The following is a 25,947-nucleotide window of genomic DNA, read 5'->3' as shown; positions in this document are numbered from 1 at the left end:
AAGATAAGAAAAGCAATTACATGGTAAAATTATACATGGTTAAATGTACAACATGAGTTTGTCATTATGACAGATGGTAAAAAGTGTATAAAATAAATTGAGATAATGAGGTTGGAAGGATTTGAAATACCTAACACATAAACTTCAAATTATTTTTGCAGAAAACCATGATAAAATGACTTCTGCCTTGAACGCTGAGGATGTAAAGGGGAAATTGTTTCATTATCTTAAGGATCGCGGTGTTTTGGATTCATTTAAGGCAAGGATTGTATGAATGTTTGTGGCGGGTTATTTGAATACTTTAGTTCTTATTATAGCAACGTTTGCTGATTTGACTTTGGTACACAATCAAATGCTTGTGAAACAGTCAAATCGTTTTAAAGTTTTGATGAAATGATTTATAGTTTTTAGTAATTTAAGTTTTAAGTATTGCATGGAGACATTGGCATAGATTAAATTCAAAATGGATTCTTATACCAAAATTTATCATTTTTTGTCTTCCTTTCAGACAAAATAAGGTCATTTGTAATTTCATATTTTAACTATTAAAAGTCAAGGGAGCTTGCATATCACACAACAATAAAATACTTGCATTATGATATGTTACATGCCTTCTGTTATTTATGATTGTTTGATAAACAATTGAATAATGGCAGACAATTTTTTTTGTCTATTTCTTGCTTAAAAAGATCCCGAGTTTTTTGCAACCATTTATAGAGAAAAAGTTAACAATTTCATTATAACAAACTAAGTACAAATGTAAAAAGTTTTTATTAATATCAAACTCCTACTGGAGAGAGCTGATGTTTCTCATTTTGTGGGAAATATTTCATTTTATCTTTCAGCAAATTATGGAAACTTGTGTATGTTACATTGAAGCTAATCTATTGATAGATGCCATGTCTTATTATTTTCTTATTAAGCATTCATATTTAGTCTCAGTTAAGGAAGCAGTTGATTGAAGCACTTCAAAATACCACAAGTACTCCAATTTTTCAACCAAATGTTGAAGTACAAACTGGAAATGAAAATAGTTCTCTTCCATTGTTTCAAAGAGCAGCCAATTATATTGTTGCCCAATATTTGCAAAGCTGTGGATATGAATACAGTTTGTCAACATTTCTTCCAGAAAGTGGGACAAACTTTAAAAAGGTAGAACTATGTTTTATTTGATTATTTTTTCGAATTCAATAATTGCAAGTTTTATAAATAATTTCTTAGTAATTTATGCTTTGCTTTAGGAGTTCTCAAGTAATGATATATGTTATTTATTAAACATTGATGCCAAATCGCCTCTTCATCGGACATTGGTAACGTAAAGTTTTTGAATTTTGCTTTTTTTCTGAAATTTAAACATTATTTGTTTTTTGTACTTTGTTAAGGATTCCCAACTTACATCAACCTCAAAAGGTAAATCTTCTTTGTTATTTATGAGTAGATGTATTGTTGAGCTTACAGCAACCACCAGTGGTGGCCATTGTATGAAATATTTGTGGATCTTGACCTCAAAGCATGTGATTTCCCTAGAAAATCCTACACTGAATATGTATACAACAGAAGTGTATCAAATATTCATTATATAATATGACAGTTACCTTATAAAGGTGTGATTTGTGTTGTTTGGTGTAAGATTTTTAATCTTTTGAAATTAGTGGGAGAAGGCTCAGATAGGCATCCATTGGTGGTCTGTCTAGCTTATGCCACTGGACTCTGGTCAGATGGCAACCTCCCCAGTAATTTTTGATTTGTGGGAAAATTTAATACTCTTCACTTCTTCCAGATCTCTTGAAACAATTTACCTATATACAGAACAAATGTCTTATTTGAATGAATTGTATGTTTAGGCCAATTTCTTTGGGATTTTTTACGTGAAGTTTCTGATTTCCACAGTAAAGTAAAATGTGATTCCAGCACTCAAACTACATCAGAAAGTCAAGTTTCATCTATCTTAGGTATTGTGCCTACCATGACATTAATAGAGAAGATACGTTTCTCTGTAAGAAATGACATGTTTTAAATCTGTGTTTCATTTTGTTTTATCTTAAGAATGTTTGCATGTTTTCCACTGAAGATTAAACTTTTCTCAATTATTGTATTTTGTATCAAATACATACTTACATTTGCAAGCTAGCTCCTTATAGTGAAGAAATTCCCGTACTTGTATTTGAAGATACAAGTATTGAAGAAAGCAGTAGTAGCCAGGATGAAACTCAAAGCATTGCCACTACCGATGATGCATCCTTTCCCGATGACAATGATGAGCAGCCAAAATTGTTTTCCAAAACGAACTAAACAATCTTGTTCGCGATTTAAATTTGCCAAGACTCTGCCGAACTTCTTGCATCTCGTTTAAAGGACAAGAACATGCTAAATGGTAAAGTTAAGGTAAGTTTCTTCCGTACCAGGCACCAGGAATTTTTAAGATATTTTGCTCAAGAAAAAGAATTAGTCTATCGCAATGACATAGTAGAGCTACTGAAACATCTCGGCGTACCTGAATACAAATCAGAGGACTGGAGACTTTTTATCGACAGCAGCAAAAGGTCTTTGAAATGTGTGTTGTTACACAATGGAAATCAATTTGCATCTGGGCCATTGGCACATTCGACAACATTAAAAGAACAGCATGCAGCAATTAAGTACGTCCTAGAAAAAATTTCTTATGACCAACATAAATGGCTGATTTGCGTTGACTTAAAATGGTCAACTTCTTGCCAGTCTGGATTTACCAAATACCCATACTTTTATGCCTCTGGGATAGTAGGGATCGTACTCATCATTACGTGAAAAAAGAATGGCCAGTACGTGAAGAGCTTACAAGTTGTAGAGCAAAAAATGTGATAAACAAGCCTCTAGTTGACAGGGGACGTATTTTATTTCCTCCACTGCACATAAAGTTCGGTTTGATAAGGCAATTCACTAAAACTTTGGATAAAGATGGACGGTGTTTTCAGTTTCGTTGTAAAACCTTCCCCAATTTGTCAACTGAAAAATTAAAAGCTGGTATTGATCCCGAAAATCCTGGCTCTTTAAGCGATGAGCAAGGAGAGCGCTTTCACCATGACTTAAGAGAAAAGTGGGACATGGTGATGATGGCGGACTACTGTTGGAATTTAAAAAGAGATGTGCAAGCACCAAAACATTCGCGACAATCAAAAAAAACGAAAATTTAGACCGTAATAATGCAAACATTAAGTTTTCATTTTTAGTTACATGTACTGTACATGAAGTGTACATGATTCTTTCTTCGAATACTGCAATTTTATCATAAAAACTGACATTTTGTTTTGAAACATCTTGAAAACATGTAAATCTTGAAAACATTGTTTTAAAAAAATATAACTAAAGTCGCATAATTTTAAATTCAAATTGGCAAAAAAATTTGACCTCCGAGGGCAAAATGAATGTTCTTTCTAGATTTAGCATAGCAAAAATATAGTAAATCAGTCAAAAAATATCAGACACCTTTTAAAAAGTTTCTTTTTGTTGACCAGTGTTATAGATGGTAACATGTACAACGTGAGTTTGTCATTATGACAGATGGTAATAAGTGTATAAAATAAATTGAGGTAATGAGGTTGGAAGGGTTTGAAATACCTAGCACATAAACTTCAAAGTTTTTTTGCCGAAAACCATGATAAAATGACTTCTGACTTGAACGCTGAGGATGTAAAGGGGAAATTGTTTCATTATCTTAAGGATCGCGGTGTTTTGGATTCATTTAAGGCAAGGATTGTATGAATGTTTGTGGCGGGTTATTTGAATACTTTAGTTCTTATTATAGCAACGTTTGCTAATTTTCACTTTGGTACACAATCAAATGCTTGTGAAACAGTCAAATCGTTTTAGAGTTTCGATGAAATGATTCATAACTTTTAGTAATTTAAGTTTTAAGTATTGCATGGAGACATTAGCATAGATTAAATTCAAAATGGATTCTTATACCAAAATTTATCATTTTTTGTCTTCCTTTCAGACAAAATAAGGTCATTTGTAATTTCATATTTTAACTATTAAAAGTCAAGGGAGCTTGCATATCACACAACAATAAAATACTTGCATTATGATATGTTACATGCCTTCTGTTATTTATGATTGTTTGATAAACAATTGAATAATGGCAGACAATTTTTTTTGTCTATTTCTTGCTTAAAAAGATCTTGAGTTTTTTGCAACCATTTATAGAGAAAAGTTAACGATTTCATTATAACAAACTAAGTACAAATGTAAAAAGTTTTTATTAATATCAAACTCCTACTGGAGAGAGCTGATGTTACTCATTTTATGGGAAATATTTCATTTTATCTTTCAGCAAATTATGGAAACTTGTGTATGTTACATTGAAGCTAATCTATTGATAGATGCCATGTCTTATTATTTTCTTATTAAGCATTCATATTTAGTCTCAGTTAAGGAAGCAGTTGATTGAAGCACTTCAACATACCACAAGTACTCCAATCTTTCAACCAAATGTTGAAGTACGAACTGGAAATGAAAATAGTTCTCTTCCATTGTTTCAAAGAGCAGCCAATTATATTGTTGCCCAATATTTGCAAAGCTGTGGATATGAATACAGTTTGTCAACATTTCTTCCAGAAAGTGGGACAAACTTTAAAAAGGTAGAACTATGTTTTATTTGATTATTTTTTCGAATTCAATAATTGCAAGTTTTATAAATAATTTCTTAGTAATTTCTGTTTTGTTTTAGGAGTTCTCAAGTAATGATATATGTTATTTATTAAACATTGATGCCAAATCACCTCTTCATCGGACATTGGTAACGTAAAGTTTTTGAATTTTGCTTTTTTTCTGAAATTTAAACATTATTTGTTTTTTGTACTTTTTTTAGGATTCCCAACTTACATCAAGCTCAAAAGGTAAATCTTCTTTGTTATTTATGAGTAGATGTATTGTTGGGCTTACAGCAACCACCAGTGGTGGCCATTGTATGAAATATTTGTGGATCTTGACCTCAACGCATGCAATTTTCCTAGAAAATCCTATACAGAATATGTATACAACAGAAGTGTATCAAATATTCATTATATAATATGACAGTTACCTTATAAAGGTGTGATTTGTGTTGTTTGATGTAAGATTTTTAATCTTTTGAAATTACTGGGAGAAGGCTCAGATAGGCACCCATTGGTGGTCTGTCTAGCTTATGCCACTACCCTGGTCAGATGGCAACCTCCCCAGTAATGTTTTTTTTGTGAGAAAATTTAATACTCTTCACTTCTTCCAGATCTCTTGAAACAATTTATCTATATACAGAACAAATGTCTTATTTGAATGAATTGTATGTTTAGGCCAATTTCTTTGGGATTTTTTACGTGAAGTTGCTGATTTGCACAGTAAAGTAAAATGTGATTCAAGCACTCAAACTACATCAGAAAGTCAAGTTTCATCTATCTTAGGTATTGTGCCTACCATGACATTAATAGAGAAGATATGTTTCTCTGTAAGAAATGACATGTTTTAAATCTATGTTTCATTTTGTTTTATCTTAAGAATGTTTGCATGTTTTCACTGAAGATTAAACTTTTCTCAATTATTGTATTTTGTATCAAATACATACTTACATTTGCAAGCTAGCTCAATATTTGATACTCATAATTCATTTATGCATGTTCTGCATTGTTCTGGTGAAATTTTTATCACATGTTAAACTTAATTGTATATAAATACTACCTCCTACTCACAAATTGTTGTTTGTTTTGCAAATTGTTATTACATGTAAAACTTTTTATGTGATATTGTTATTGATTTAGAAACTGTTATTACAAACTTTTTTAAAACTTGATTATATGGAACATGACTCCACACCATTATTGATTTTTTTGTTGAAATTGTTCTAATAAGTAAAACTTGACAATAATATAGCATACACACACAACATGCATGAGCTTGTTTGTTTCATATTGCATTCTTAAAATCAAGTGGAAACATGGAGATACGTAAGCAATAGTAAATAGTCATTGATGACTTGTTTTGAGTTTCTCATTGTTCTTTGTAATAGAGCACAAATTGTCAAAATTGGAGAAAGAATTCGAGGAAAAACGTCAACTATTTAAAACAAATGACTCGCAGGGATTAGAAAATACTTTGATGGCAATTCAAAAAAATTATGAAGCGAGAAAACAGAAAGAGTTAGAGGAAGAGGTAACAATTATTACAAATGATTTTAACCTTGAGAAATTATATGAAAAAAATGGAAATATCTTCATCAATAACAACTTTTGAAAGAATTCTTGTAGTTAGTTACCACGTAAATTTGCGTGCTTTACAAAATGATGCTTCTTTTTGTTGTAAAAATATGTGAACGCAATTTTGTGAAATACTTATAATATAGAAACTATACAGCAGTGTGCATTAATTTTGAGTAGTTGAAAGCTTTTCGAACGTCCGAGTTACTGAAGATGAGAATGGATGAGAGACAAAAGTATGAAACGAAAATGAACGAACTTCGCAAACAGGTACGTAGCTATATATAACATTCCGTGAACTGATGCTTTTGCTTACATTCACTTTGTGTGTTTTTTTTTTTAAATGATTCGTGGTCTTTAATTGTGTCGTTATTTGATTAGTGTGTTACGGTAATACTTGTAGTTATAGTCAGTGGTCTCCAATGGGGTGTGGGGGTGAGAAAGAGGTGTTTATTTGTACAACATAAAAAATATTTGTAGAAAAAAAGTAAGTATGCCATTTACGTGTGATATTTTATAGGGGGGGAGTTCCCCCTGAAACTAAAATCTTTCCGGTGCCTTTGATGGTATAGTAGTTTACTGTACATGGAGTGCATTGTGATAGTATTTCAAAAAGAAAATTCTCAATGCTTTACAGATGTCTGTTAATTTTTGCGTCCTTTTATAGTATGAAGATGAATATATTTTAAAAAATCAAGCGTTGTGTGCAATGGAAAAAGAAATATTGGACAGAGAGAAACGATTACAAGAGGTAAATAATTGAGAATTTTAAATCTTTTTTAAATAAATATTAAGGGGGGGGGGTCAGCTGTATTTTCCCTTCCTCTCAAGTAGCTTGCCTGCCCAATCAAAGTCATTATCAAAACTGTGATTTACGTATTAGTTATTTTTATATGTCATTGGACAAGCATAAAAACGGCTGCAAATTCAGTGATTTAAAATATTTAATACCACTTTCATAAATTTCATGAGAGTGTCTCGTTAGCTCTGTCGAAAGATTTTGTCAAATCGACTCAGTTTCCACTTTTTCTACTCAGTAATACGGCAGAGTACTTTGCTAATCTTTGTGTCTTAGCTTACTGTGTGTTTGCTGCAGTTACTGCATGTCCAAAACCAAACCTTTGTGTTTTTTTCATTAATGTTTAATTCAAAACGTTTTCCTTTTTCCTTACACATACGTGATCATCACCATGTTCCTCTTCGTATTGATGATGAAAAAGCCTCTTTTTGTTGGTAGCCACTGCCTCGGCCATTGCTCTGTAGGTTTCTGTAAGCGACAACTCAAAAAATTAGCGAATACCCTTTAAGCTTTGCGAATTGTTATCACTATTCACGAAGAATTGCAGTGCAAATGTCATTATAATTTTTTGAATACATTGAATTCCATCCATAGCACTGATCTGTATCAAATTTTCTGTTTGACCATTTGCATTTGTATGATATCTTTTATTCAATTTGGACTATTTTCTGTTAAACAGAAGATTATTATGCGGTGCGAACGAAACGATTTTTGTGCAGATTGGAAATTATATTTTTTGCGTTGCATCCCGTCTACACATATCACTTCCATCTATATCAGGCAGATCGATGATGTCAAATTATTGAAGGAATTTGGTATTATGAAAAATATGACCAATTATACTCGAATTACACACCTCGTGATCATCCACCAAAATTTACAGTATAACATTTTGCTTAGCTACGCATGCGCTGTGGCTATCCACAAAAAGTAAATGAATAATTTGATTTATGAAAATAGGACATTTATGTATAAGTATTACAGGATGAGTTTGCTGTGCTTATTACTACCGTCAGTGCAAAAAACTAAACTATTTATATCACGTTTTCTAACTTGTAACCGACTGAACTATTTAATGTAAAAAGTTTTCTTTCTGAAAAAAGCGGAACATTTTTCACCATTAAAGAATTTCCGATAAGTTCTCTTCGTGCAATCATTAACAAATATTTCCTGTTTTATTGAAGATGAAAATGAACATGTACGTGCAGCCATTTTAGTATCGCCCTTATTATTTTATATTTGCAACGATTGTTTTAAAAGGATCGACAGTCAGAAGCCTACAAAGAAAGACAAAAATTTCTGGAAGAGATGCGATCATTTAAAGAACGCGAAGCTGTTTTTAATAGCAAGATTTCAATGAAAGAAAGGTAACTACAATACAAATATACTCGTAAGTCGTAAAATATTTCAAAAGCAGGTGATTACTTATCAACGTCACTATGATAAGTGTCGTCTACGCAGCGTGTAGTCTTTGCAGCTCTTATCTGCATTTTACACCTGTTAAAATTTCATTTCTAACCTGTGCACGATTTTTCTAGAAATTTTGACTCACTAAATAGTATCATTTGATGATAATGAAAATAATAACGAAAAAAAAGTATATATTTAAAAATACTTAAGTTGAATTAAAAATACAATTAGTACATCTCGACATTTTTCAGTTGCTAGTGAGAAACGTCTTTAGAACACTCATCAAATCTTTTTAAATATAACGCATGCAGTAACTAACATAACAGTATTTTATTTATATATTTTCTTGACTGCGATCCATATTATCCTCGTGACGAATTTGTCGAGTTGCGCCCGGTGCTGTCATTCCTTTTTGAGATGCTCCTTTGTTTGAACCCATTTGTAAACCAATAATGTTTTTACCGGCTTTTAACTGTTCTTCACTGAAATTGCGAACATTTGGTGTAGATTCGCCTCCACTCAACTAAAATTGCAGATAATTACGTTTGATTATCTCAGTTATCTTGTACGTTTATTTAAATATTTCCTGTCTTTACCTTTCGTTTTACTGATAAAATACCATCAATGACCTGAAATCATAATGATACAGTTTTGAACTGTAGATTTGAACATTTTTCTTAAAAGTGGCAACACATGAAAGACCATTCCGACAAACTAATTGCAACAGTTACTAATTGCAACTAATTGACAAAAATAACAAAACAAATTGCAACTTATTTAAGTTGGAAAAAGAGAACGAGTTCTATTGCTATTTAAAAAATTTATTAGTACTGAGGTAAATTCAATGGATTTTTCTTGGGCGGAAGGGTTTCCCCTTTAGTCCATACGTGGAGGACATAACGTTCTTGCTCCTCGGAGCATAAAAAATGTAAATCATTTTTAAGTTACCCCTGGTATGTTTTGTGCTTCGTATAAGTCGACTGTCTGAAATAAATCAGCTTTGTTTACTCCTACTTCGCCTGCAAACTTTAGAAAGTTTCCAATGTTTTCCATCTGTAAAAAATCGACAATGGTTCATTATTGATAAATCTTTGTAATAAATTACATTGAGCAAAATTTGTGTTTACCATTTTGAAAGCCATTTTGGATTCGTTAATCTTTTTGACAGATCCTGGTTTTATTGCATTTGCCAATCTAAAAATATTTCAAATATCACAGTTTCAGGAATGAATAGTTCAACTAGGTCACTGTGCAACTTGGTGATGGATATTTAATTAGATTACTCGTTGTGGTCTGTGGTTAGCCAGTTAAACGTTCCTATTTGCAAGAAAAGGACTATAAGAAATTCGTCACATAAAAACTTTAATAGAGTGACCCTACTTTTACTTCAATATACATTTATAATTGCGGGGCACTCACTGACCTTTGCGTCGCTTATATGTAACATCAGGTAAAAGTACCATATTTTATCGACAACACAAGAGCATGTCGTTATACCATATATGGTCAAATTTGGACATGCAAAGGAAAACTTTTTTCATCGCCATAAATAATTATTTTTTGAAATTGTTATGTTTTCAGCCTAAAATTTGCCATTTCTTAATACATCAGCCCTCTGGCCAGTTTGTACATGCAAAAATAATCAATTGTCGTGAATTAAATTCAATACACACTGGCTGTTAAGCTGCCTGTGACGTTTCTTAATTAGCGCTGATATTATTGCACTATGTCATCGTCCACTACCTTCGTTATTTTGTAAACAGTTTCATTCACATCCGGGATCGATAAATGAGTATGAAATGTAATCTGCTATCGTGTCAATTGAGCCAAAGTTCATTGACTACCCTCCAGACATGGGGCAACATATATTTGATAACCAAATAAGGTAGGGGGGCAGACTGAAATTTAACAAACTTACTCGCATAAAAGGGTTCCATCCTTGAGTGTTTCATGGAAACCGCCTTCAAAAGGTTTTCCTGTCGTTTCTGATATAAATGCGATTGCTTCTCTCTCGCGTTCAGGATCGTATTTCGCCATTTTCTATATAAAGGAAGCAATTTTCAACTGTTGAATGTCTGCAATATTATACAGAATATGCAAGTTATGTATCACGTTTCACAGACACAACAAGTGTATTAATCTATTGTTTTAAATTGTTTTGGCTAAATTTTTACTACTTCATTTGCCCATTAGGAAAAAACGCTGTCGATATCTTCAACAATGTTAATAAGAATAGCAAATAAATAGATTGATTGTATTCAGTTTTGTTTTTCAAATTTTCCTTTTTATACACTTGGAAATAGAAAAAATAGCATAGGTTTTTTAATATAGTTTTTACAAAACTACTGGTGCTATTCATCGTGTGCAATCATCCTGAGAAAATGTACATTCAAGAAACATTCATTTAAACAGACGTATATGGTTTACACGTTAAACCATCCACCTCCTGTGGATATCAAAGACATGCAAAACAGTAAGGGATAAATTACTGTTTGTGCATATGAATTTATACATGTACGAACTTACTGTCTGGTTTTTACATACGCTTTCAACGACAGTACCATGCGTTCGCAATAATATTTCTTATTTCGGGAAGGAATTTTCAACTAGTATAAGTGTGACCCCCAGAATATGAAACTTTTGCGTCGCGTATAAAAACCGTTAAGTGTGTGAAATGTTACATAGATGTTGCATTTGTGTGTGATGATTTCTATGTTTTCAATTTTAAAATGAGAAAGATTACATTCGTCTTAGATTTTTTCATTCTAACAGCGTGCATGTTGTTTGATTGACTATGAAGAAACTGCAGTTCCTGGTTATTAACTGGCTACTTGGCCACTACTTGTTTTTGTACTTGCAGACCTGCGTGAACTACTCCTATCCATACGTAACGACTAACAGATGCAAATCAACACATTGCTCTGTAGTAACATCTCTAATGGCATGTCACTAAATAATATTCTTAATCATAAGACATTCTGACCTTTCTCTGCAAGTCTGCGGTCATACCATATCCTCTTGGTCTATCTGCCATCGTGTTTGAATTTTGTTTATTTGGAAAGATTTACTTGGAGTACTTGATCTCTGCAACAGAACACAGGCAATGCACTGCTTCGTATGAAACAACATAAATATATTTGCTTTGTCCACGCCCCAAAATAACTTCAGTGTGACGTGTGTTAATGTGATATCACATTAACGTTACATTGAAACGACCTATTTCGTTTTGTGTTTTAAATTTCGAATTATTTTGGGTGATGTAGTGAAGTGCGTTCGGGGGGTCATCAAACCTGTTTATTTGTAGGTAATTTTTGAGTTAGCAACGGTGATACAGGTTTTTCAGTTAGAAATGATGCGATATTATTAGGAAATCTGTATGTTTTTAATCATCGTGTTTTATCACGATTGTCTGTGATCATGACCATAAGTGGCAAAAAGGTCACATTATTAAGAAATTCTATTGATTATTGGTCTGAAGTATTATAATTCATTTGCATTCTTTTACAAATCTGAAATATCCGCAAAAATTCTCGTTTACACGTGAAACAATGTTGTGCTCAATATTTCAAATTGTATGACTTGTCTGCACTAAGTTCGTAGACAATTGTCACAAGGTCGTGTTAATGATAATTATTCTCATTTTCCTTTGGTTGATGTGAATTATGTAAAGCAAGAATTTTGTAAAGTCGATGATATTTTTTCAGAAAACTCAGTGCATGCCTTCGTGAAGAACAATTGAACATTATCCCTCTGCTACATTCTAAACTTTTTTTGCACGATAAAATGGGTTTTCGCCAATAATACTTCTGCCGAGTATTTTTTGATAAGTTCGTTTTGATTGAAAAGAAATGATGTCTTGACTGAAAGAAATTAACTCTGCTTAACAAATGATCACAGTGGACACCTAATAAAGATCATTAATTGTGAGAATAAGATATGTTCACTGTTCATTAAGGCTATCATGTTATAATGTAGGCAAAAACATGGCACCTCTAAAAAACTCCACTTGTTTTGCACATATACGTTTATTTTCGCATTACCTCATATGGTGTTTAAGATGTATTTTTATGTTTTGTTGGATGCTTGAGCTTTTATTGCTTATCTAAAAGACACTCCTTGAAAATTCTAGAGACCAGAGTATTGACAGAAAACAAAGATGTCGTAATACCTTATATGGAAATTTGGAATGAAAATATTGCCGAGAGCGTGGATTAATTGTTTGACTATTTTTTACGACCCCAAATGAAACAATTTGAATTTTTATATTTTAAGACTTTAGATATCGTTCAAAGTTGACGTTTTTCAAAAAAAAATTAATATCTTCCAATCATGTTATTCAACGTATATTAAAATAATAGCTCCCAGTCCTTTTAACGTACAGCCATTGATTAATCATGGAGATCACTTGGTTCAGGTCATTTCTATGTTTGAACTATAAAGTTCAGTAAAATTAAATGATGCAATCATTAATATTCGACATAAAGGGAAAAGGAAAAGAAGTTGATGAGCTATACCATAAATACTGATTAGTAATAGCAGTAGTATCAATAAATTTTCATCTGATTCCCTCTAAATGGTTTTTTTTTACTTTCTGTGACAAATAGAGGATATGCCAGGCGAAGGCTCTTGTTTAATAAGTGTGATTTCTTTTTGTACTTTAATTTTTTAAATTTCGTAAATATTGAGTTGAGATATAAATTACCTGTGCAAGTGTGAAACTAATGATGCGTTTTTCTGTTCATAAGATCTCTGAAGAATACTGAGGAACGACTGAAAAATGAATACGAAACAATAAAAGCTAGAGAAGATGCTATTATACAAAAGGAAAACATAATGGCAGAGCAAGTAAAGACAAAAGTAGACAGGTAAATTTTTGCAGCTCAAATTTCATGTAAAATATGGTGCTCTTTTTGTGTGTTATTTGTGCTGGCCGCTGTGCAGAATAATCTCTGTGTTATTTTAATATATTTGTGTTTATAATAATTAAGGAAAATCCATTCAATTAGCTTTAAGATGATGCACTGGAACTAGGAAGTTCCCGTTGGAACCGTATTCTGAGAGAATAGTCGTGAATAAATATAGAAAGTCCTTTTATTTTTTTTAATATTTATCTAGTTTTTTAAATGAGCAAGAAAAACAATGTATGAAACGAAACCAGGAACTTACTGTGTGGGAGTCACGTCTTAAAGGTTTGTCTATTTTTTCAATTTTTTAAAGAATGGCTTCGGCAAACTTATTTTGCTTTTTCTCTGAACGAAATCTACCGCAGTTTGCTGTCGAATTTCTTTAACGTTTTGTATTGCGAAGAGACTGAAGCCAAAAAAAAATTTTAGTCGTGTGCATCGCAGTTTTTGTTTTCTCTAATCCATCAATCTCCTTTTAAAGTGTCTCGAAGTCGTTGTCATCAATATTTAAAACACTTAGCTGAGCAACGCTTATTTAATTTTGGCTCGTGCAATTCTTAGCATTGTTTCTTTTTTTACATAAATGTAAAATCTAAAGAATAAAACTTTTGAATAAAGCCATGAATAGAATTTTTTATTAAGTGAAATGTTTCGTCTTTAACTTAAGACATCATGAGACTGACTTAGTGATTTACAGGGTGTTACATTGTAATGATGATAATGTTGTGCGATGATTGATAAAATGGTGTTCGAATGGACTTAGATGAAGTTTAGTAGGATATACGAAAACGTTACACTAAATAAATATCTGATCCATGCTCTTATATAGGACAAGTTTTGCAATGAAAACCTTTTTTTTGCTACTTCACTTTTAATCTTTCCCATTATTTTCTTGTTTAATCATGGCAAAAATCTTTCGTTCACACATCACTGAAGTTTTCTGTCGTTTGATTTGAATCATCAACTTCTCGATCAACCTCATTGATCTCAAAATAAATTTTTGGTAACTGTATTACGGTGTTACATTTAATATTTCCTCAATGAAGCAAATATACTCAGTGTCTCAGTGTTTACATGTTGCTATCAAATTAAACTTTATAAATCAAAGTATCGTGTATACAAAAATTCCTGGCACTTAAAAGTTTCAGGTTTTTATTGATGGTTTACATGTTTTCATGTGCGACATTGAAAAGCATAGTTAAATTATGTCCTTTGGCATTTTATACTATGGAATTGGCAAAATTGTTGGTTTTTTCCGAGATCAATCAACTTATGAAATATTCTTCATCAGAAATTGAGATTTTTTTATCTGAGCGTTTTTCTCAGTATTTTGCATAACCTAAAAAATTTGTGTATTTCGTACCATAACTGTTGGTGATCATTTTATTTTTTAATGTGTTGATTGTTAATTTTATAATTATGTGATATTTTATTGTTGATCTCATCACTTTCAAGATTATGCATGTATTATATTTAAATAATTAGCATGAATTGTTATTTCGTTGAATATTATGGGATGTAGGCGAAAAATGTAATCTAAGCCAAGAAAAAGAAGAACAACTAAAGTGTCAGAGTGAACTTTCTGCAGCAAAAGAAGAATGTGCTCAACTAAAGGTTTTTTTCGTTTTATCTTCAAATCATAGAAACTATTCATTGTTTTTCATCACCTGTTTAAAGTTTTATGTTTTACATGGTCGTTTTAATATCACAGAAAATAAGATGTTTTTTCATTTCTATGTTTGTATTAAATTACATTTATTTTCTGACTGCATATTTTGTAGTTCATTACTTCTAACTGTAACTTTTAATATTTTAGTCATTGTTAGAAGCATCAAAATTATCAACAGAAGATTTCAAAAAGCAAAATATGATTCTGGAGCATAAAATTTTGGAGGTGGGCAAGTGCTTTCTTTGTAACATACCGATACTCACTATTGATGAACATATTTCATGTGCTGTAAAACTAACTGAACTGGTGCAATTTCTTCCAGATGAATGATTATCAGACTTTGAAGAAAAATGAAATTGTGTTGGCCAAAGACATAGAGTATTTAACACAGTAAGCTTTCGATTTGTGAAAACTACTATGCACAGCCCATGCAAATAACGTTTGTATTTCACTTCGTGTAGACGTTTAGTGGAAAGCAATTTACTTTGCAAGGAACAGGAAAGAAGTTGGTTTTCTATTGTGTCCAACGTTATTGTATTGTCATATGATTGTAATAGTTTTTTGTAACATTGAAAAATTAAGCAATTTAATTGGTCCAGAACTATAAGATGACAGACGCACAGAATGACGTCACATATATTACCTGTGCCTTCAATAAATGGACAAGAACTAATTGTAAAGATTTGACTAAGATGAAATTCATTCCTGGATTAGACCAAAGATAACCTTTAAGATGATTTAGCTCAAAAAGTGGAAGAGTTTCAATGCAAAAAAATCAAGTATATTTAATGTTTTTTTTCAACAAACTTTTTTAGTTTTCTGTCCTAATTATCAGAACAAATAGATTGCATTTGTCGTTGTCTGTCCAGGCTGGTAGCCATTTCACTCTACACTACATTTGATGTCATTCTGTGTATCTATAACTGAACAAACAACCCAAAATGTATATAACAGAGAGGAACTTTCCTTTTCCGTCTTTTTGTCTTAAATAAACTTTTGAAAGCTTTTTACGCAACATGGTGAAAATCAGTGTGTAAATCTCGTAATATCTTCGTTAGAACGGTAAGAAATGTTTGTCAAAACTTATTTATTTATTTATAGGGCACCAGCAATTGATGAAGGAAATGTCAGAAAGAAAAAGCAAGCCATCAAAGGAAATTGTTAGTGACTTTTCTCGAACGTGTTAATCGAATTTATCATTGTCCTTCCCTTCCTGAGGCGTAACTAGAACGTTAATTGGGGTGCATATTCATACTATTCCGTCGTGCCCTACTGATTTCTTTTGAAAGTGATTTGAATTTCAAAAGAAATCAGTAGGGCACAACTGAATATATGAATATACACCCCCCCCAATTAACGTTCTAGTTACGCCTCTGTTCCCTTCTAGAGTGGAATAATATATTCTATGTCATTCATTCTCTCCTACGATTAACTAACTATATTGCAGACAAAATTGAGAAAGGAACTGGCAGAAATGAGGGATAAGTGTTTCAAAAACGAGAAAACATTTTTTGAAGAAAAGAAATCGTTGCAGTTACAATTGAAATTTCAGGTATTTTTAATGTTAGCTAATTAATGATAGCTATATAGCAATGATTTCAATAAAATCATGCTATTAAGTATAATGGGAAAATTTTATTCCAAGCTTGAGAAATAAAAGTTTTTTACTGTGTTTGCACAGGTTTGCATATGCCAGTGCATGCAAACACAGAATTCTCTTTTATTTCTATAATAAAATAACAATGAAAAATTATTTAACTTTTCCTGTAACGTGTATTGATGATTACTTTGCAAATTCTTTTTGACTGGTTTATTTTATTGAGTTCAGATCGTATTGCAGGATCTATAATGCAAACTCAGCTGTAGACCAAGTAGCGCATGCGTTTTATTGTTGTTGTTTTTCGTTTGTCTTTGTAGAATTTACAGATAATTATTGTTGTGTTATTTCATACCATTGTTGTCACTCACAGTTCAAAATTTCCCGGGACTTTTACCAGAATTTTGCAACCATGATTTGAAATTTGCCTAACTGTAAAGTGCATATGTTTACTAAGGTTGTTTGTCATCAATATTTGCATTTTAGTCTGAACGAACAAGGCATTTTCAAAAAATATGCGAAGATCAGGTGAACACGCAACATGTACTGGAGACTGAAATTGAAAATTTAAAAATGATGCAAGAACAAACTGAAAGACGTACGTTTACATTACAAAAATTTACATTTTAAGGTATCGTTGTGTGCTCCTCCCGTTTGTGCGCATGTGCGTGTGAGCTCCAATCATTTGTTCTAGCATTTTATATGACGATGTAACTGATTCACGTGCTTAAAGTTATATACATGAGCATGCCTCAAAAATATTTTGAGGGAAAAACTCCGACTGTTAAAACATAAATTTTTGTTTCTTTTTTTTTCAGTGCTTAGTTTAGAAGTTTGTCATGAGGATACAAGGAATGTTCATTTGTAAGTTTATGTTATTGTGTATGAATTTATATTTTGTTGTTCTATGCTATTTACTATTTGATTATTGTAATGCAAAAAATAGCAGATCTAACCTTATGGGAACAAGTGGATATATTTCTGCAGTTAAAAACGCACATTTTGACGAAAGTAAATTCGTAAATTTATTACAAAAACGAGAGTGGCAAACGAAAGTGATTGCTGAAAAACCAACGAATGAAGAGAGCTCGACTATGGACGAAAAAAGCCTTTCGAGTGTGATCGAGGATAAGAAAACTTTTGAAAAGTTTGAAAGAGAGGCTGAGGTATGTTTTTAATAAAGTTAAACATAGATACTCGTGGTTTTAAATTTTAAACCGGGGGGGGGATCGTGATGATCACGCTGATGATGATTGTGAAGCAAATAGAATATTGTATAATCTTTTATAAAAATATGACAACCCAACATATGATTTTTCCATTTTCAAATACTAAATTACATAATAAGTGTCATGGCAAGAGAGGCGAATTGGAAAATCATTGAAATCATCAGTTTGAGACGTGGTCTGCCAGGTGGATTCTCAAGTGTTCTAATATTTTTAAATGGCTTGTTAACCTCATACGACGTGGACGAGCATAAGTAAACAACAATAGATCTGGCAAATCTGGCAACTTTATCCTTAAAAAGAAGAGATGTGTTTATGGTTTGACAGTTTCTTAATAATTTTAAGCTGGGCATGTTTTCGTAGCTAGAACATAATTTGAAAGTTGTATAAAGTAAGCACTATATTAAGGAGAGATTGTAATTCAGGGAAATGATGCTATGAAAATTGAATGATACGGAGAACGAGTGAAATTGAGTTTACGTTAAACTGAAGTAGAGAATTCAATGTTTGTGCGAGTTACCGCAGGGACAGGAAACATGCCGTAGTTTTTCAATTTAGATGTGAATTAGATATTTGGTTGTTGGTGTTTGGGATAGTTATGTAAGAAAGGTACCTAATTTGTTTGATGACCTTAAAACTAGAAGACAGTTGTAGTAGTAGGGTGATGAACAAGTTCCAGGGCAGAAGAATGTCGTAAAACTATAATATCACGTAAGATATACGAAAATAAGTACCCCAACAGTCTATTTTTACAGAGAAAGAGAAAAGTAAAGTGAATTGCACTAAAGCACTCGAATCCTGTCAATGACATGTTTCCATTGTTCTTGAAAATTTTTATTATAGCTATCTATTAAGCATATGTTGGGATGTCATTTATGTTTAAGATTTGCTTTCCGTCTTGCAAATATCTTACCATATATATATATATATATATACTGAAAATAATTCTTCTGCTAGTTTAAAGCTTGGCAAGAGCCTCAAATAATTGATATGATTGTTAATTTATAAAACTGTATCGTAAATTTAGGCACTCGATGCGTCATACAAAGATTTTCAAAGCCGTATGACTATGCTGTCTCTTCATTCTCAATACTCCCAAAAAACTCGTCCTAATTCGTCAACATTTCTCAGTCTCGCAAGTTTTCATTCTCCTCCTCATGAAGTCAACGTTGAATTAGACGACATGAACTCATCAGGTATAATATATTGTTTTTTATAGGTAAGTTTACTCAAAGCGAAAGAGATATCAGAATGTATTAATTGCCTTTTTCATATGATGGTCACGTATTTGTACGATTTTGTAAATGACATAATGTACGATTTTATAAAGAAGTTGAATGAAGTTACGGTAACCGATTCTTCAATTTTGAGGAAGGCTGAAAACAGAAAAGATTAAACATTAGTAATAACATTATTGGACAGTTTACTTCGCTGGACACATTTGTGTTTTGTATTTCCTTTTATTTATTTTAAATTTATAATGAAATCAACTATGGTCGAATTCCCTTGAATATTCTGTTATTCTCACTTTCCTCGCTGATTGTCTTTATCATGTTTCAGGTGTTACTATATATCAGAATATCTGAAGTATTTTTCGAAATATTTTCCACGATGTGTACACTCAAATTTATTTCATATTGTTATTTACTTTATGCAACATTTTTTATTATTTCATATTGTTATTTACATGATGCAACATTTTTTATTAGAGAAAAGAAAAAAACATCGTTCCGTTATCGAGACAGTCAATGAAAAGAAAGAGGTCTCAAAATAACTGCTTTGAACTATGAAAATTTTGGTAACCGCAGTCAACAATCAGATGAAAATGATTTTGAGAATGTCTCTCTGAAGTCTGACGTCAACATGTAAGTTAAAACGAAATTTTAAAAATCTTTTCTTTCTTCAAGTTAAACGATCGTATTATTAGAAACTAAAAACGTGTTTTTTGCAATGTCAGCAAACTCAAAGGTTTTGAACGTTTTGTAATTAAAAGGTCTTAACAGTGAACCTATCAATTACACTCAAAAAGCATTAATTCATAAATCGTGAGTCTGGTCCAATGGTTGATCGTGAGTGTTTGTCTTCCTCAAGAAATGAACACGGCACTATATTAAAGGCGGACAATCCTATTGAGTTGGATCATTCTGTTAAAGAAAACAAACTGGATGGAGAAAATGATAGGTTAGAACTGGCGAAAGATACTTATCCAGTAGAGAAAGATGAAACCCGAGTGCAACAAACATTCAGTGATGCCAATTTTGTTCCCAAATTTTCTGAAAACCATCTTCCTGAACAATCTTTAATGGATGGACATGTATCTCACGACTACAACTTTCAAAATACATATGATAAAATATCTTTGAATGATCTATCAAACAATGTGAAAAATGTGAAAAACGAAATGGATGAAGGGGAAAGTGACCTTGTTAATATTGATAAAGAGAAAAAAGGGATTTTTACTCCACAAAGTATGGATTTACAAGGCGTATCGACTGCTTTAGTTACCAGGCAAAAAGGTTTTGAAGAAAATTTGAATGAAAATTGTAAAATAACATCATACGCAGAAAATGTTGGACGTCATGCAAGTTGTGACAATGATAGTGATGAAGGTGTGAAGACTTTTAAAGAAAAAGTGGATTTCCATCATTCTAGGTAATATTTACTATTAGGATTTTAAAGTGAAGCAATCATTGTAGTGATTTTCATGGAGCAGATGTTCATACATAAAACGTTTAAAAAAGAACTTAAAATTAAATGGCGAAAAACTTTAGTTCAATTTATATTCAATCATTGTACCCTATTACTTTTTTTTATAATTTGATATTTTTGTCATTTAGATCTCAAAATTCTTCAGTAAGTAATATTTCGGAGCAAAGCAACAATGACAAAAGAAAAAACGAGATTTGTGAGGAGCATTCAATCGATCCTATGATTTCCAAGTACATGGAAATGATTAAACAACGTCGAAAAATTGAAGTATGAAGAAATCTGGAAATTTGAATGAATTTGTACATTATAAAGATAAAATAACCTTTTCTTTTAATATTAATATCATTTCAAGATTTCAGAAGAAAAGACTGGCGAAATGGATGTTCCAGACGTTGAAAATGTAATTTGTTGCTTTACCTTCAAAATACTAGTGTGGCTAGATAGAGGCATTGTTTTGCAGCTGTTTTTTGGTTAATTCTTGTTGTATGTTAGTTGGATTAAAGTTTGTACCAATCAGTGTAGCAGCTATCATTTATGAATAATCTAACGATTGTATTAGAAGTTATAATAACATTGAGTAAAATCAACTGTTCAACAAAGTGAACCTACATTCAATTAAAGATATTGCTTTTAGATCAATAGCGATGGCGATAATCAAATCTCAATTGGTCAGGATGAGGAAATTAGGTACGATAAACGTAAAGTTTTTCTTTTCAACGTAGTGATTCAGCAAATGACATTTTTACACCACGTGCATTTTTTATCATTCAAGCATGGAGAAAGTATCAGATGAAGATTTCAACTGGTGATGAGAAACCATTGTGATGTAAAATGTTTGATTATTTTATTATGGTAAATTCATTGGTTAATATAGTTTTTACTTTCTTGCTAAATTTTATGTTTGTTTTCATTTGAAAACTTGTTCTAGGACTGAAAGTAATAATACTAATTTACAGCAACAGTAAATATAGAATACTTAGAAAGATTGGCAGCAAGAAAACTGCAATAAACGGCAGAACTCTTGTTATTTTATGTATAAATAAACCGCGATCGCACTGTTTCTTTATCTTCTCAGCATTCTGAACCCAAAAATGAGTTGGAGGTAAAACACCAGATTTCCAGCGTTGAAGAACTTCGTCAACTTTATCTCTGCACTCTTGGTATCTTTTCTGATGAAGGAGCACGTCAGACAAAAGGAATCTTGCATGGGCACAATTATCAATTTCAATACTTTCCTTTATGGCTGTTTCAGCTTCGTTGATTTTACCAAGGGTAAGAAGGACTTCTGTTTTGTAACGTAAAGCTGCCCCTAAGTTAATATTCTTAACATCTCGAAAAATGTCCTCCGCTCGCTGGACATTATTAAGTGCTAAACTGCAGTTTCCAAACTCTTTATAAGCATTTCCATAAGTCATGCACACTCCAGCTATATAAATATGTTTCTCGCCCAAGACTTTCTCGTAGATTTTTAAGGCTTTATCATGTAACTTTAGAGAATCCAGAAGGAGCTCATTTTTTTGGCTGTCATCTTTAGTCATTTCAGCGTAACGAAGATAGATTTTTGCTGAGTAATTAGCTGCTTGTGCCTTCGTCAAGTTCCATTCGTCCTTGATTGAATTTTCCGCCATCCGCAGCGCTTCGTCAGCTGTTCTCTTTGCCTGAGATATATCTTGCATCTCCCGATAGATAATTGCAAGATTACAAAGTCTCTTGACTATCTCTGCATGTTCTTCGCCAAATGCTTTCTTTGCCAAGACGATCGACTGCTTCATTGTATCCTCGGCAAGGTCGTATTTGCTTTGCAGCTTGTACGTCCACGACAAGATATTCATCAACGAAGATTTCAATGCAATCCATTCGTCAGGTCCTTGCTTAAATGCTAAGATGATTCCTTCGTTCAACACTGTCACGGCTTTGTCCAAATGACCTGCTTCTCGGTAATAGAATCCGAGAGTTTTCAGTACATTGCAATACCCGATACTGTTCATTGCTTCAGGAAGACTTTGTGCAATCTCATACGCATTTTCTGAGTATAATAGACGTTCAGATTCAGTAACACCCGAAACATGATAAAGAGAATCAGCGAGGAAAGTTATAATAACAGAGTATTCAAAGGAATTCGTGCATCCTTGACTTTCACCATACTTCACAATCTTCTTTAAATGGGGGCTTATTAAGATTTTAAGAGCAACGCTATTTTGGTCGTAATCTGGAATTGCTTCATTAAGAGTTTCGAATAAGGACTTCAATAAGAAAACGTATTCTTTTCTTTGCTCATTTAGACTTATACTTTCCGTTGCGATTCGTTCTTCTCTGAAACAAGCAAAAGCATTGCTCATTACTTGATGGAACTTGATGCTTTCTACATTTTCAGGCGAAGAGTGGGCATCAGATAACAAGGAGCAGCGAGAAATTTCAGCTTTGATTTCGTCCAATAATAAATCGCTTTTGATGGTGACTAGAACAAATTTTGAGATAATCACTAAGGGTATGGGATTAATTGTGCAGTACGAAAGAAATAAAAAGGTGTTGTAGAGAACTTTGCTGTGATTGGCGAGACGTTTTGTTGCTAATTCAGCACTAAACATCATTGATAGTGGATAAACATTGTTTTCTGTGAACGATCGGTACGTGAGCTTTCCTTTATTTTCATTGTAATATTGAACAAAGTTTTTCCAAGAAAAATTATACGATGGACGATCTGATATCATTTCCTTTACATAGGTGGCTACGCATGCCAATGATAATGGAAAATATTCCAGATCTTTTGCTAAACATAAAGCAGATTCGTCAACTTTCACCCCACTGACTTTTTGTAAAAGATCCACAGCATCCTCTTCCTTTAGTCCCTTATTGAGGTTGAAAACTCGAGCGAATTCATAGCATGTTGAAGCTATATCGCTATTTTGTGTTGTTATAATGATTTTGCCGTTTCCCCAATCTTCCCAACCTGGCAAAGGTAATATCTCATTGAAACTTTCGCTTGAAAACATGTTATCTAGGATCATAAGCCATTTTCCAGGATATTGAAGTAAAATCTTTCTTAACTCCTCCATGTATAATTGTGCAACTTTAACTTGTTCACTGCTCGAAGTGATAATTTCTATATTCGGTTGTTGCAAATTAACGAGAAGGTCTTTTATTGATATTATTAAAGATCTTATTGATTGAACATTGATTGTCATCACTACCGGGAAATAATTGTTTAGAGGATTATAATCTAAAAATTTGCGTCCAAACTGTCTTGCCAATTGCGTCTTGCCCGCACCAGGTGGTCCCGTTAAATAAATAAGTGTCAAACATTTATCATTTTCAGCTTCCATTTCTTCAAAGAGCGACCACATTTTGTCAATATCCTGAATTCTCTCTTGGCACTTATGAAAAGGTCGACCAGGCAGGGTTGATAATTCAGGCAAAATCTTAACAATCGAGTGGAGAAAGCAGTTAGTTTACTGCAGTGGAACATACTCCAAATAAAAAGTTTATGTTTAACTCAATATTCGAGGGAAAAAACCCAGTGACGTAACTACTATGGGCTCAGGGTCGGCGAACCCACGGGCACGTGTTTGATTAGAAGATTATCGTTCTACTGTGAATTAAAACAAGAAAAATTGCACATCATGAACTTATGAACAAAAGATTTAAATTTTAAGTCTAGACAGCAAAATCATACCAAATGTGGCAGTTGTATTAGATTTTAATATGGTTATCGAAAGGGGGGCCCCTTGTATTATTTTTACCACAGGTCCCCAGCTGTGCTGCTACGCCATTGAAAAACAAAGACAATTTTTATTTTAACAGTAATATTTCGAATCATTACTGATAAAATAAAATTTTCTTGTTTTTCTCTCAAATAGTGAGTTAAACATGAACTTATTTGGAGTATGTTTCATATTGTACTACATAAAATTGTCAGCTGGTAATGGATTTTACTGCAGTGGTTTACTGTATAGTGTATGATAAATACGTAAGATGCCATTTTACTTAGTTACTGCAGTGGTTTACTGTATAGTGTATGATAAATACGTAAGATGCCATTTTACTTAGTTACTGCAGTGGTTTACTGTATAGTGTATGATAAATACGTAAGATGCCATTTTACTTAGTTTGAATGAAGGCACGTAAGTTTTTAGCGCAGTTGGAGTTGATGAAATCGAAAATGCTTGAAATGAAAATAATTTTTAATTTTCTAAATTAAACGTAACCAATTTCGTAGCAAAATGAAACTAAACAGCCATTTTTATGCTTCAGTGAGGTCATTTTGTCTGGATGAGAAATTCCATCATTTCGTTTATGTCTATTATGCGGTGACTTCAACCTATCCTTGGCTATGGATACCTGCATAGTAATTTCATCTTCGCTTGCATTATCTAAAGTAGGAAAAAAGCACCGATCATCAAATTGTCAGCGTAAAAATGCTATTGGTGCTAGTGGCGATACCTCTTTGTTTGAAGATGTTTATCATATTTCCATCTCCAATAATGACGTTTGAATTCTTCGTCTCTAGAGCAATATTGCCAACTTTCCCGTTTTCAGGCATCTTCTCTCTTCCTTGAATCAAATCACTCAGTTGTATACGTTCACTGTGTGCTTTTCAAAGAATCCTTGGATCAAGTCGTCAATTTCTTATTGGCAACCTAACCTACAAAAACGGACAAAAACTGGCTAAGCATCCCTACTCCAATCATCCAGTAAAAGTAGCTAAAACAGCTTTTGTGAAATTGTGATTATCAATCAGACAATGTAGAAGTGCGCGTTATCGTATGTCTTTATTTCTGTCCATCTAAATTCCAGGAATACATATTATGAATTTTAACTAAACTGACTACGAAGAATAAAGAACTTTCTTCTATGCAACCTAACCCCTACAAACTGAATCGCAAATTTCAGCAGTATACTAATGTTTGGCCGCTCAACTTCACCTTTGATATTCAATGAAGCAATTATTCAATATTCAACTAATTTGTGTCGTCTCAAAATATGTGCGCAATGAGCGATAAAGTTGTCATGTTAGGTCATTTTGTGTAATAGCCTCTGCTCTGTAGCATTAGCGTACGTGAAAAGCAATAAGTTTATGTTTCAATAGTTTCTACGCAGATCAGATGAGAACGAGAAACAGAGGTAATAAAACAGAATAGAACTACCGAAAGGAAAGCTTACCTGTTACGTTGTTGTCATGGCATTGTTGCGTGTTTCAAGTCTGTTTCCCTTGAAAATTGACCTTGACGTGATTGAAAGTTGGTAATCTCTACTTATATCCTTCAGAATTTACCCTTCTGACCTATTCTTTGGAGTTTTGTCATTAAGAAAATTTAGGAATGTAAACCATAGCAGGTATTTAATACTTTGCTCATTTATAATGTATTCCCACGTACGCTTGTTTCTCAATAGTTCGCCACAGGCCATCAAATCGACAATACATCATTG

At 32.5% G+C, this 25,947-nt stretch overlaps 3 protein-coding genes across 6 annotated transcripts; 1 reads left to right on the top strand and 2 right to left on the bottom strand.

Moving 5' to 3' along the window:
• The first annotated feature begins 3,568 nt into the window (after window positions 1-3,568).
• Window positions 3,569-21,582, top strand: LOC124447251 (oral-facial-digital syndrome 1 protein homolog). 4 transcript variants are annotated; one of them, XR_006948670.1, is made up of 27 exons: window positions 3,569-3,726; window positions 4,404-4,619; window positions 4,709-4,777; window positions 4,850-4,877; window positions 5,310-5,417; window positions 6,020-6,162; window positions 6,387-6,476; window positions 6,874-6,957; window positions 8,266-8,372; window positions 13,161-13,280; window positions 13,531-13,604; window positions 14,842-14,933; window positions 15,136-15,213; window positions 15,311-15,378; window positions 15,450-15,493; window positions 16,090-16,148; window positions 16,436-16,540; window positions 17,072-17,183; window positions 17,404-17,449; window positions 17,532-17,751; window positions 18,839-19,007; window positions 19,521-19,677; window positions 19,859-20,463; window positions 20,649-20,787; window positions 20,873-20,920; window positions 21,155-21,207; window positions 21,293-21,582. XR_006948670.1 is itself a non-coding variant. In XM_046998145.1 (22 exons), exons 1-22 carry the CDS (start codon window positions 3,643-3,645, stop codon window positions 19,583-19,585), a joined length of 2,181 nt encoding a protein of 726 aa, XP_046854101.1. In that variant the 5' UTR covers window positions 3,577-3,642; the 3' UTR covers window positions 19,586-19,717. The 4 variants fall into 4 exon arrangements, 1 of the variants encoding a protein (XP_046854101.1); XR_006948671.1 differs by having other exon boundaries at window positions 3,577-3,726; window positions 19,521-19,676; window positions 19,903-20,463; XM_046998145.1 differs by lacking the exons at window positions 19,859-20,463; window positions 20,649-20,787; window positions 20,873-20,920; window positions 21,155-21,207; window positions 21,293-21,582 and having other exon boundaries at window positions 3,577-3,726; window positions 19,521-19,717.
• LOC124447255 (transgelin-2-like) lies at window positions 8,587-11,633 on the bottom strand. The gene is made up of 6 exons (XM_046998151.1): window positions 11,399-11,633; window positions 10,334-10,455; window positions 9,543-9,609; window positions 9,364-9,468; window positions 9,012-9,044; window positions 8,587-8,938 (listed from the first exon to the last, which is right to left on the bottom strand). Exons 1-6 carry the CDS (start codon window positions 11,447-11,449, stop codon window positions 8,750-8,752), a joined length of 567 nt encoding a protein of 188 aa, XP_046854107.1. The 5' UTR covers window positions 11,450-11,633; the 3' UTR covers window positions 8,587-8,749.
• On the bottom strand, window positions 21,348-25,755 carry LOC124447256. The gene is made up of 4 exons (XM_046998152.1): window positions 25,681-25,755; window positions 24,961-25,162; window positions 24,859-24,890; window positions 21,348-23,939 (listed from the first exon to the last, which is right to left on the bottom strand). The coding sequence occupies exons 2-4, from the start codon at window positions 25,058-25,060 to the stop codon at window positions 21,471-21,473; spliced, it is 2,601 nt and encodes an 866-aa protein (XP_046854108.1). The 5' UTR covers window positions 25,061-25,162; window positions 25,681-25,755; the 3' UTR covers window positions 21,348-21,470.
• Window positions 25,756-25,947: the final 192 nt, after the last annotated feature.

Source organism: Xenia sp. Carnegie-2017, unplaced genomic scaffold, assembly GCF_021976095.1.
Source record: "Xenia sp. Carnegie-2017 unplaced genomic scaffold, XeniaSp_v1 HiC_scaffold_22, whole genome shotgun sequence".
NCBI classification, from domain to species: Eukaryota; Metazoa; Cnidaria; class Anthozoa; order Malacalcyonacea; family Xeniidae; genus Xenia; species Xenia sp. Carnegie-2017.
The sequence above is the reverse complement of the archived record's forward strand: the minus strand, read 5'-3'. Positions and strand labels throughout refer to the sequence as shown.

Coding starts and splice junctions, on each gene's coding strand:
- LOC124447251 (XM_046998145.1), top strand. CDS start 3,643: ATGACTTCTGACTTGAACGCTGAGGATGTAAAGGGGAAATTGTTTCAT. Junction 13,281..13,530: donor GTAAAGACAAAAGTAGACAG/GTAAATTTTTGC, acceptor ATATTTATCTAG/TTTTTTAAATGAGCAAGAAA. Junction 16,149..16,435: donor GCAAGCCATCAAAGGAAATT/GTTAGTGACTTT, acceptor ACTATATTGCAG/ACAAAATTGAGAAAGGAACT.
- LOC124447256 (XM_046998152.1), bottom strand. CDS start 25,060: ATGCCTGAAAACGGGAAAGTTGGCAATATTGCTCTAGAGACGAAGAAT. Junction 24,891..24,960: donor AAACATCTTCAAACAAAGAG/GTATCGCCACTA, acceptor TTCCTACTTTAG/ATAATGCAAGCGAAGATGAA. Junction 23,940..24,858: donor AAGATGAAATTACTATGCAG/GTATCCATAGCC, acceptor TCGATTGTTAAG/ATTTTGCCTGAATTATCAAC.
- LOC124447255 (XM_046998151.1), bottom strand. CDS start 11,449: ATGGCAGATAGACCAAGAGGATATGGTATGACCGCAGACTTGCAGAGA. Junction 9,469..9,542: donor CCAAAATGGCTTTCAAAATG/GTAAACACAAAT, acceptor GATTTTTTACAG/ATGGAAAACATTGGAAACTT. Junction 8,939..9,011: donor TTTTATCAGTAAAACGAAAG/GTAAAGACAGGA, acceptor CTGCAATTTTAG/TTGAGTGGAGGCGAATCTAC.